The sequence below is a fragment of the Lampetra fluviatilis genome, chromosome 61 (assembly GCF_964198595.1).
Source record: "Lampetra fluviatilis chromosome 61, kcLamFluv1.1, whole genome shotgun sequence".
In the NCBI taxonomy this organism is placed as follows: domain Eukaryota; kingdom Metazoa; phylum Chordata; class Hyperoartia; order Petromyzontiformes; family Petromyzontidae; genus Lampetra; species Lampetra fluviatilis.
The window spans coordinates 4,729,041-4,741,427 of record NC_136335.1 but is presented as its reverse complement, the minus strand read 5'-3'; the positions used below and the strand labels follow the sequence as shown (position 1 = coordinate 4,741,427).

The 12,387-nt window shown below is 54.5% G+C and overlaps 1 protein-coding gene across 1 annotated transcript in view; it reads left to right on the top strand.

Annotated features, from left to right (window-relative positions):
• LOC144951215 (uncharacterized) overlaps positions 1 to 12,387 on the top strand; it is a 68,247-nt gene that overhangs the window by 31,131 nt on the left and 24,729 nt on the right. Inside the window, exons 5-6 of the mRNA XM_078881364.1 lie at positions 3,327 to 3,562; positions 6,001 to 6,249. Coding sequence (XP_078737490.1) covers positions 3,327 to 3,562; positions 6,001 to 6,249 — 485 coding nt within the window. The remainder of the gene's footprint in view (positions 1 to 3,326; positions 3,563 to 6,000; positions 6,250 to 12,387) is intronic.

Genomic DNA, 12,387 nt, shown 5'->3' with positions numbered 1-12,387 from the left:
TCTCTCTCTCTCTCTGTGTGTGACGCTCTCCCCCCTCTCTCTCTCTCTCTCTGTGTGACGCTCTCCCCCCCCCTCTCTCTCTCTCTGTGTGTGACGCTCTCCCCCCCTCTCTCTCTCTCTCTGTGTGACGCTCTCCCCCCCTCTCTCTCTCTGTGTGTGTGACGCTCTCCCCCCCCTCTCTCTCTGTGTGTGTGACGCTCTCCCCCCTCTCCCTCTCTCTCTGTGTGTGACGCTCTCCCCCCTCTCTCTCTCTCTGTGTGTGACGCTCTCCCCCCCCTCTCTCTCTCTCTGTGTGTGACGCTCTCCCCCCCCTCTCTCTCTCTGTGTGACGCTCTCCCCCCCTCTCTCTCTCTGTGTGTGTGACGCTCTCCCCCCCCTCTCTCTCTGTGTGTGTGACGCTCTCCCCCCTCTCCCTCTCTCTCTGTGTGTGACGCTCTCCCCCCTCTCTCTCTCTCTGTGTGTGACGCTCTCCCCCCCCCTCTCTCTCTCTGTGTGTGACGCTCTCCCCCCCCTCTCTCTCTGTGTGTGTGACGCTCTCCCCCCCTCTCCCTCTCTCTCTGTGTGTGACGCTCTCCCCCCTCTCTCTCTCTCTGTGTGTGACGCTCTCCCCCCCCTCTCTCTCTCTCTGTGTGTGACGCTCTCCCCCCCCTCTCTCTCTCTGTGTGTGACACTCTCCCCCCCCTCTCTCTCTCTCTGTGTGTGACGCTCTCCCCCCTCTCTCTCTCTCTGTGTGTGACGCTCTCCCCCCTCTCTCTCTCTCTCTGTGTGTGACGCTCTCCCCCCTCTCTCTCTCTCTGTGTGTGACGCTCTCCCCCCTCTCTCTCTCTCTCTGTGTGTGACGCTCTCCCCTCTCTCTCTCTGTGTGTGTGACGCTCTCCCCCCTCTCTCTCTCTCTGTGTGTGACGCTCTCCCTCTCTCTCTCTCTCTCTGTGTGTGACGCTCTCCCCCCTCTCTCTCTCTCTGTGTGTGACGCTCTCCCCCCTCTCTCTCTGTGTGTGACGCTCTCCCCCCTCTCTCTCTCTCTGTGTGTGACGCTCTCCCCTCTCTCTCTCTCTCTGTGTGTGTGACGCTCTCCCCCCCTCTCTCTCTCTCTGTGTGTGACGCTCTCCCCTCTCTCTCTCTCTCTGTGTGTGACGCTCTCCCCCCCTCTCTCTCTCTCTGTGTGTGACGCTCTCCCCCCTCTCTCTCTCTCTGTGTGTGACGCTCTCCCCTCTCTCTCTCTCTCTCTCTGTGTGTGACGCTCTCCCCCCTCTCTCTCTCTCTCTGTGTGTGACGCTCTCCCCCCTCTCTCTCTCTCTGTGTGTGACGCTCTCCCCCCTCTCTCTCTCTCTGTGTGTGACGCTCTCCCCCCCCTCTCTCTCTCTCTCTGTGTGTGACGCTCTCCCCTCTCTCTCTCTCTCTGTGTGACGCTCTCCCCTCTCTCTCTCTCTCTGTGTGACGCTCTCCCCCCTCTCTCTCTCTCTCTCTGTGTGTGACGCTCTCCCCCCTCTCCCTCTCTCTCTCTCTGTGTGTGACGCTCTCCCCCCTCTCTCTCTCTCTCTGTGTGTGACGCTCTCCCCCCTCTCTCTCTCTCTCTTTCTGTGTGACGCTCTCCCCCCTCCCTCTCTCTCTCTCTGTGTGACGCTCTCCCCCCCTCTCTCTCTCTGTGTGTGACGCTCTCCCCCCTCTCCCTCTCTCTCTCTGTGTGACGCTCTCCCCCCTCTCTCTCTCTCTGTGTGTGACGCTCTCCCCCCCCTCTCTCTCTCTGTGTGTGACGCTCTCCCCCCTCTCCTCTCTCTCTCTCTGTGTGTGACGCTCTCCCCCCTCTCTCTCTCTCTCTGTGTGTGACGCTCTCCCCCCCCTCTCTCTCTCTCTGTGTGTGACGCTCTCCCCCCCCTCTCTCTCTCTGTGTGTGACGCTCTCCCCCCCTCTCTCTCTCTTTGTGTGTGACGCTCTCCCCCCCCTCTCTCTCTCTCTGTGTGTGACGCTCTCCCCCCCCTCTCTCTCTCTGTGTGTGACGCTCTCTCCCCTCTCTCTCTCTGTGTGTGACGCTCTCCCCCCTCTCTCTCTGTGTGTGACGCTCTCCCCTCTCTCTCTCTGTGTGTGACGCTCTCCCCCCTCTCTCTCTCTGTGTGTGACGCTCTCCCATCTCTCTCTCTGTGTGTGACGCTCTCCCCCCTCTCTCTCTCTGTGTGTGACGCTCTCCCCCCTCTCTCTCTGTGTGTGACGCTCTCCCCTCTCTCTCTCTGTGTGTGACGCTCTCCCCTCTCTCTCTCTGTGTGTGACGCTCGCCCCTCTCTCTCTCTCTGTGTGTGACGCTCTCTCCCCTCTCTCTCTCTGTGTGTGACGCTCTCCCCCCCCTCTCTCTCTCTCTGTGTGTGACGCTCTCCCCCCCCTCTCTCTCTCTCTCTGTGTGACGCTCTCCCCCCCCTCTCTCTCTCTCTGTGTGTGACGCTCTCCCCCCCCTCTCTCTCTCTCTGTGTGTGACGCTCTCTCCCCTCTCTCTCTCTGTGTGTGACGCTCTCCCCCCCCTCTCTCTCTCTCTGTGTGTGACGCTCTCTCCCCTCTCTCTCTCTGTGTGTGACGCTCTCCCCCCTCTCTCTCTGTGTGTGACGCTCTCCCCTCTCTCTCTCTGTGTGTGACGCTCTCCCCCCTCTCTCTCTCTGTGTGTGACGCTCTCCCCTCTCTCTCTCTGTGTGTGACGCTCTCCCCCCTCTCTCTCTCTGTGTGTGACGCTCTCCCCCCTCTCTCTCTGTGTGTGACGCTCTCCCCTCTCTCTCTCTGTGTGTGACGCTCTCCCCTCTCTCTCTCTGTGTGTGACGCTCTCCCCTCTCTCTCTCTCTGTGTGTGACGCTCTCTCCCCTCTCTCTCTCTGTGTGTGACGCTCTCCCCCCCCTCTCTCTCTCTCTGTGTGTGACGCTCTCCCCCCCCTCTCTCTCTCTCTGTGTGTGACGCTCTCCCCCCCCTCTCTCTCTCTCTGTGTGTGACGCTCTCTCCCCTCTCTCTCTCTGTGTGTGACGCTCTCCCCCCCCTCTCTCTCTCTCTGTGTGGGACGCTCTCTCCCCTCTCTCTCTCTGTGTGTGACGCTCTCCCCCCCCTCTCTCTCTCTCTGTGTGTGACGCTCTCCCCCCCCTCTCTCTCTCTCTGTGTGTGACGCTCTCTCCCCTCTCTCTCTCTGTGTGTGACGCTCTCCCCCCCCTCTCTCTCTCTCTGTGTGGGACGCTCTCTCCCCTCTCTCTCTCTGTGTGTGACGCTCTCCCCCCCCTCTCTCTCTCTCTGTGTGTGACGCTCTCCCCCCCCTCTCTCTCTCTCTGTGTGTGACGCTCTCCCCTCTCTCTCTCTCTCAGCGCTGGACGTGGCTCTTCCTCCTCGGTGCCGTCTCCCTCTGCCGGAGTCGCCCCTCCCCCCACTCCCCCCACTCCACCTCCTGCTCCACCTCCTGCTCCACCGGGTGATGACGAGGAGGTGGACGTGTTGGCGGGGCCACGGTGGAGCCCGCCGCACCGCGCCCGCACGGGATCCGCGTTCGCCGGCAGCGGCGACGCCGACTCCCAGCGGCCGCGCGGAGCACTCTCCCTCACCGGTGAGTCCCGGTGAGCGAGTCCCGGTGAGTCCCGGTCGAGTCCCGGTGAGTCTGGTGAGCGAGTCCCGGTGAGTCCCGGTGAGTCCCGGTGAGTCTGGTGAGCGAGTCCCGGTGAGTCCCAGTGAGTCCCGGTGAGTCTGGTGAGCGAGTCCCGGTGAGTCCCGGTGAGTCCCGGTGAGTCCCGGTGAGTCCCGGTGAGTCCCGGTGAGTCTGGTGAGCGAGTCCCGGTGAGTCCCGGTCGAGTCCCGGTGAGTCTAGTGAGCCAGTCCCGGTGAGTCCCGGTGAGTCCCGGTGAGTCCCGGTGAGTCCCGGTGAGTCCCGGTGAGTCCCGGTGAGTCCCGGTGAGTCTGGTTCGGTTACGCCGACTGTGAGGCACGGGGCAGTGCCAGATTCACCGACTGAAATTGATTGCCACGCTCACTCACTCACTCACTCGCTCATACTCACTCATTCATACTCACTCATTCATACTCACTCACACGCACTCACTCAGAACACACTAACACTCACTCACTCACACGCACTCACTCATACGCACTCACTCATACTCACTCACGCATACTCACTCACTCAGACTCACCCACTCACTCACACTCACTCATTCGCACGTACTCACTCACTCATACTCACTAACTGACACGTACTCACTCGCACGCACTCACTCATACTCACTCACACGCACTCACTCACACACACTCACTCATAGTCACTCACTCACACGCACTCACTCATTCTCACTCACACGCACTCACTCACACACACTCACTCATAGTCACTCACTCACACGCACTCACTCATACTCACTCACACGCACTCACTCATACTCACTCACACGCACTCACTCACACACACTCACTCATACTCACTCACTCGCACGCACTCACTCATACTCACTCACACGCACTCACTCATACTCACTCACACGCACTCACTCATACTCACTCACACGCACTCACATGCACTCACACGCACTCACTTACTCTTACTCACTCATACTCACTCGCACTCACTCACTCGCACTCACTCACTCACTCATACTCACTCGCACTCACTCACTCATACTCACTCACTCACTCATACTCACTCGCACTCACTCATACTCACTCGCACTCACTCATACGCACTCGCACGCACTCACTCGCTCATACTCACATTCACACTCACTCACTCATACTCAGCGGTGGTGCGCTAACCGCTGCACCACCGCTCCACACACACACACACACACGACCTCAAAGACAAAGATCCCCCGTGTAGCCTTCACGTTCACGGGGTCTCACCGCGAGGTCCCAGGCCGGCGCGAGGGGGGCCCCCGAAACGGCAAGCGGCCAGCGACAAACGGCACCGTCGCCGCAGGTCGTGAGAGACGCCAGCGGACGTGTCGAGTCTTGAGAACCGAGCGAGGTCGTCGTCGTCGTCGGTGCGTCAAGGGGGGGCGCAAGGCGCTGGCGCATTCCCGCAGGCCGCGTGGGGCCGCGTGAGGTCGCGTGGGGCCGCGTGGGGCCGCGTGGGGCCGCGTGGGGCCGCGTGAGGTCGCTTGGGGCCGCGTGAGGTCGCGTGGGGCCGCGTGGGGCCGCGTGGGGTCGCGTGGGGTCGCGTGAGGTCGCGTGGGGCCGCTTGGGGTCGCGCTCGTTACACACAAAGTGCTCGAATGAACCTCGGCGACTGAATGAACCTCGGCGACACCTCGCCGAGCTCGTCAAGGAGCGATAAACCATCATCATCATCATCACGTGACACTCCGCTCATCCGCACAGCAGCAGCAGCAGCGGCGGCTTTTGGCTGCTCGGCCATCGAACGAAGGCGGTGGTCACCGCTGCGTCGCGCGGCGCTTTCAGATGCGTTTCTGCGGCCGTCTGGAACGCTCTTCCCTTCCGATATCAGGGAGCCACTGGGAGCTACGCACTTTTAAATCATCATCATCTCATTTCTTTAGAACTTATTTTTGTGTTTTAGTTTGTTATCCTCCCCCCGCACCTCCGATTCGTGCGGTTGGCTACGACATACGGTGGCGTGCAAGAAGTTAAACGTACACACATAGTTCACGCACCTATACACAACGATGCACACACCTACACCTGCATACATACAAAGACAAAGATCTCACGCGTAGCCTTAAAATACGAATGCACGTACAAACACACACGCACTGCGGCCGTCTGGAACGCTCTTCCCTTCCGATATCAGGAAGCCACTGGAGCTACGCAATTTTAAATCATCATCGTCTAGATCGAACATCAATTTCCTTAGAACTGCTTTTAGTGTTTTAGTTTGTTGTCCTTCCCCCGAAACCTCCGAATGGCGCGGTTATCTACGTACGGCGGTGCGAAAGAAGTTCATCTAACATACGGTACGTCCGTGCGTGCGTGCGTCCGTAGGTGCGTGCACGCAAGCGAGCGAGCGAGGTCACCGCCGTTGCGTCGCGCGTGTTCCCGCAGGTCTCGTCGCCCCTACTTCCGACGTGGAGGGGATCGGGGGGGAGGCGTGGGGGGCGAGGGAGGAGGAGTGGGGGGCGAGGGAGGAGGAGTGGGGGGCCCGTGGAGCTCTGTCCGTAGACCCCGGGCGGCTCTTCCACTCCGCGCCGCTGCAAAGGATTGTGGGAGGCTGGGACAGGGCGGCCGTGTCCTCCACAGCGTTTGAGGCGGCCCCTGACCCCGGCCTCTCCCTGTCGACCATCGAGAGCCAAGGTTCGCATACACCGTCGTCACCATCACCACCACCACCACCGTCATCACCATCACCACCACCAACATCGTCGTCACCATCACCACCATCGTCACCACCACCGCTGTTATCACCATCATCACCACCACCACCGTCATCGCAATCACCATCATCGTCACCATCACCACCACCTCCATCGCCGTTAACATCACCACCACCACCACCGTCATCACCACCACCACCACCACCATCACCACCATCACCACCGTCACCACCAGCATCATCGTCACCATCACCACCATCGTCACTATCACCACCACCACCATCATCACCACCATCATCACCACCACCAACATCATGACCATCACCACCATCACCACCACCATCATCGTCACCATCACCACCATCGTCACTATTACCACCACCACCGTCATCACCACCACCAACATCATCACCATCGCAATCACCATCATCACCACCACTCCCACCGTCATCACTGCCAGCACCATCATCACTGCCATCGCCACCATCATCCTCACCACCATCATCACCACCACTGTCATTTTCATCTTCAGCCATGGAGTAAATAGACAAGTAGCAATGATTACAGCGATGTCTGTGATGACATCTGTGATGGCGATGATGTCTGTGATGGCGATGATGTCTGTGATGACATCTGTGATGGCGATGATGTCTGTGATGACATCTGTGATGGCGATGATGTCTGTGATGGCGATGATGTCTGTGATGACATCTGTGATGGCGATGATGTCTGTGATGACATCTGTGACGGCGATGATGTCTGTGATGGCGATGATGTCTGTGATGACATCTGTGATGGCGATGATGATGTCTGTGATGACATCTGTGATGGCGATGATGATGTCTGTGATGACATCTGTGATGGCGATGATGATGTCTGTGATGACATCTGTGATGGCGATGATGTCTGTGATGACATCTGTGATGGCGATGATGTCTGTGATGGCGATGATGTCTGTGATGACATCTGTGATGGCGATGATGATGTCTGTGATGACATCTGTGATGGCGATGATGATGTCTGTGATGACATCTGTGATGGCGATGATGATGTCTGTGATGACATCTGTGATGGCGATGATGTCTGTGATGACATCTGTGATGGCGATGATGTCTGTGATGACATCTGTGATGGCGATGATGATGTCTGTGATGACATCTGTGATGGCGATGATGATGTCTGTGATGACATCTGTGATGGCGATGATGTCTGTGATGACATCTGTGATGGCGATGATGTCTGTGATGACATCTGTGATGGCGATGATGTCTGTGATGACATCTGTGATGGCGATGATGTCTGTGATGACATCTGTGATGGCGATGATGTCTGTGATGACATCTGTGATGGCGATGATGTCTGTGATGACATCCGTGATGGCGATGATGTCTGTGATGACATCCGTGATGGCGATGATGTCTGTGATGACATCTGTGATGGCGATGATGTCTGTGATGACATCTGTGATGGCGATGATGTCTGTGATGACATCTGTGATGGCGATGATGTCTGTGATGACATCCGTGATGGCGATGATGTCTGTGATGACATCCGTGATGGCGATGATGTCTGTGATGACATCTGTGATGGCGATGATGTCTGTGATGACATCTGTGATGGCGATGATGATGTCTGTGATGACATCTGTGATGGCGATGATGACATCTGTGATGGCGATGATGATGTCTGTGATGACATCTGTGATGGCGATGATGTCTGTGATGACATCTGTGATGGCGATGACGTCTGTGATGACATCTGTGATGGCGATGATGATGTCTGTGATGACATCTGTGATGGCGATGACGTCTGTGATGACATCTGTGATGGCGATGACGTCTGTGATGACATCTGTGATGGCGATGACGTCTGTGATGACATCTGTGATGGCGATGATGATGTCTGTGATGACATCTGTGATGGCGATGATGATGTCTGTGATGACATCTGTGATGGCGATGATGTCTGTGATGACATCTGTGATGGCGATGATGTCTGTGATGGCGATGATGTCTGTGATGACATCTGTGATGGCGATGATGATGTCTGTGATGACATCTGTGATGGCGATGATGATGTCTGTGATGACATCTGTGATGGCGATGATGATGTCTGTGATGACATCTGTGATGGCGATGATGATGTCTGTGATGACATCTGTGATGGCGATGATGATGTCTGTGATGACATCTGTGATGGCGATGATGTCTGTGATGACATCTGTGATGGCGATGATGTCTGTGATGACATCTGTGATGGCGATGATGATGTCTGTGATGACATCTGTGATGGCGATGATGATGTCTGTGATGACATCTGTGATGGCGATGATGTCTGTGATGACATCTGTGATGGCGATGATGTCTGTGATGACATCTGTGATGGCGATGATGTCTGTGATGACATCTGTGATGGCGATGATGTCTGTGATGACATCTGTGATGGCGATGATGTCTGTGATGACATCTGTGATGGCGATGATGTCTGTGATGACATCCGTGATGGCGATGATGTCTGTGATGACATCCGTGATGGCGATGATGTCTGTGATGACATCTGTGATGGCGATGATGTCTGTGATGACATCTGTGATGGCGATGATGTCTGTGATGACATCTGTGATGGCGATGATGTCTGTGATGACATCCGTGATGGCGATGATGTCTGTGATGGCATCCGTGATGGCGATGATGTCTGTGATGACATCCGTGATGGCGATGATGTCTGTGATGACATCTGTGATGGCGATGATGTCTGTGATGACATCTGTGATGGCGATGATGATGTCTGTGATGACATCTGTGATGGCGATGATGACATCTGTGATGGCGATGATGATGTCTGTGATGACATCTGTGATGGCGATGATGATGTCTGTGATGACATCTGTGATGGCGATGACGTCTGTGATGACATCTGTGATGGCGATGACGTCTGTGATGACATCTGTGATGGCGATGACGTCTGTGATGACATCTGTGATGGCGATGACGTCTGTGATGACATCTGTGATGGCGATGACGTCTGTGATGACATCTGTGATGGCGATGACGTCTGTGATGACATCTGTGATGGCGATGACGTCTGTGATGACATCTGTGATGGCGATGACGTCTGTGATGACATCTGTGATGGCGATGATGTCTGTGATGACATCTGTGATGGCGATGATGTCTGTGATGACATCTGTGATGGCGATGATGTCTGTGATGACATCTGTGATGGCGATGATGTCTGTGATGACATCTGTGATGGCGATGATGTCTGTGATGACATCCGTGATGGCGATGATGTCTGTGATGACATCCGTGATGGCGATGATGTCTGTGATGACATCCGTGATGGCGATGATGTCTGTGATGACATCCGTGATGGCGATGATGTCTGTGATGACATCCGTGATGGCGATGATGTCTGTGATGACATCTGTGATGGCGATGATGTCTGTGATGACATCCGTGATGGCGATGATGTCTGTGATGACATCCGTGATGGCGATGATGTCTGTGATGACATCCGTGATGGCGATGATGTCTGTGATGACATCCGTGATGGCGATGATGTCTGTGATGACATCTGTGATGGCGATGATGTCTGTGATGACATCTGTGATGGCGATGATGATGTCTGTGATGACATCTGTGATGGCGATGATGATGTCTGTGATGACATCTGTGATGGCGATGATGATGTCTGTGATGACATCTGTGATGGCGATGATGTCTGTGATGACATCTGTGATGGCGATGATGATGTCTGTGATGACATCTGTGATGGCGATGATGATGTCTGTGATGACATCTGTGATGGCGATGATGATGTCTGTGATGACATCTGTGATGGCGATGATGATGTCTGTGATGACATCTGTGATGGCGATGATGTCTGTGATGACATCTGTGATGGCGATGACGTCTGTGATGACATCTGTGATGGCGATGACGTCTGTGATGACATCTGTGATGGCGATGACGTCTGTGATGACATCTGTGATGGCGATGACGTCTGTGATGACATCTGTGATGGCGATGACGTCTGTGATGACATCTGTGATGGCGATGACGTCTGTGATGACATCTGTGATGGCGATGACGTCTGTGATGACATCTGTGATGGCGATGACGTCTGTGATGACATCTGTGATGGCGATGACGTCTGTGATGACATCTGTGATGGCGATGACGTCTGTGATGACATCTGTGATGGCGATGACGTCTGTGATGACATCTGTGATGGCGATGATGTCTGTGATGACATCTGTGATGGCGATGATGTCTGTGATGACATCTGTGATGGCGATGATGTCTGTGATGACATCTGTGATGGCGATAATGTCTGTGATGACATCTGTGATGGCGATGACGTCTGTGATGACATCTGTGATGGCGATGACGTCTGTGATGACATCTGTGATGGCGATGACGTCTGTGATGACATCTGTGATGGCGATGACGTCTGTGATGACATCTGTGATGGCGATGACGTCTGTGATGACATCTGTGATGGCGATGACGTCTGTGATGACATCTGTGATGGCGATGACGTCTGTGATGACATCTGTGATGGCGATGATGTCTGTGATGACATCTGTGATGGCGATGATGTCTGTGATGACATCTGTGATGGCGATGATGTCTGTGATGACATCCGTGATGGCGATGATGTCTGTGATGACATCCGTGATGGCGATGATGTCTGTGATGACATCTGTGATGGCGATGATGTCTGTGATGACATCTGTGATGGCGATGATGTCTGTGATGACATCCGTGATGGCGATGATGTCTGTGATGACATCCGTGATGGCGATGATGTCTGTGATGACATCCGTGATGGCGATGATGTCTGTGATGACATCTGTGATGGCGATGATGTCTGTGATGACATCTGTGATGGCGATGATGATGTCTGTGATGACATCTGTGATGGCGATGATGACATCTGTGATGGCGATGATGATGTCTGTGATGACATCTGTGATGGCGATGATGTCTGTGATGACATCTGTGATGGCGATGACGTCTGTGATGACATCTGTGATGGCGATGATGATGTCTGTGATGACATCTGTGATGGCGATGACGTCTGTGATGACATCTGTGATGGCGATGACGTCTGTGATGACATCTGTGATGGCGATGACGTCTGTGATGACATCTGTGATGGCGATGATGATGTCTGTGATGACATCTGTGATGGCGATGATGATGTCTGTGATGACATCTGTGATGGCGATGATGTCTGTGATGACATCTGTGATGGCGATGATGTCTGTGATGGCGATGATGTCTGTGATGACATCTGTGATGGCGATGATGATGTCTGTGATGACATCTGTGATGGCGATGATGATGTCTGTGATGACATCTGTGATGGCGATGATGATGTCTGTGATGACATCTGTGATGGCGATGATGATGTCTGTGATGACATCTGTGATGGCGATGATGTCTGTGATGACATCTGTGATGGCGATGATGTCTGTGATGACATCTGTGATGGCGATGATGATGTCTGTGATGACATCTGTGATGGCGATGATGATGTCTGTGATGACATCTGTGATGGCGATGATGTCTGTGATGACATCTGTGATGGCGATGATGTCTGTGATGACATCTGTGATGGCGATGATGTCTGTGATGACATCTGTGATGGCGATGATGTCTGTGATGACATCTGTGATGGCGATGATGTCTGTGATGACATCTGTGATGGCGATGATGTCTGTGATGACATCCGTGATGGCGATGATGTCTGTGATGACATCCGTGATGGCGATGATGTCTGTGATGACATCTGTGATGGCGATGATGTCTGTGATGACATCTGTGATGGCGATGATGTCTGTGATGACATCTGTGATGGCGATGATGTCTGTGATGACATCCGTGATGGCGATGATGTCTGTGATGACATCCGTGATGGCGATGATGTCTGTGATGACATCCGTGATGGCGATGATGTCTGTGATGACATCTGTGATGGCGATGATGTCTGTGATGACATCTGTGATGGCGATGATGATGTCTGTGATGACATCTGTGATGGCGATGATGACATCTGTGATGGCGATGATGATGTCTGTGATGACATCTGTGATGGCGATGATGTCTGT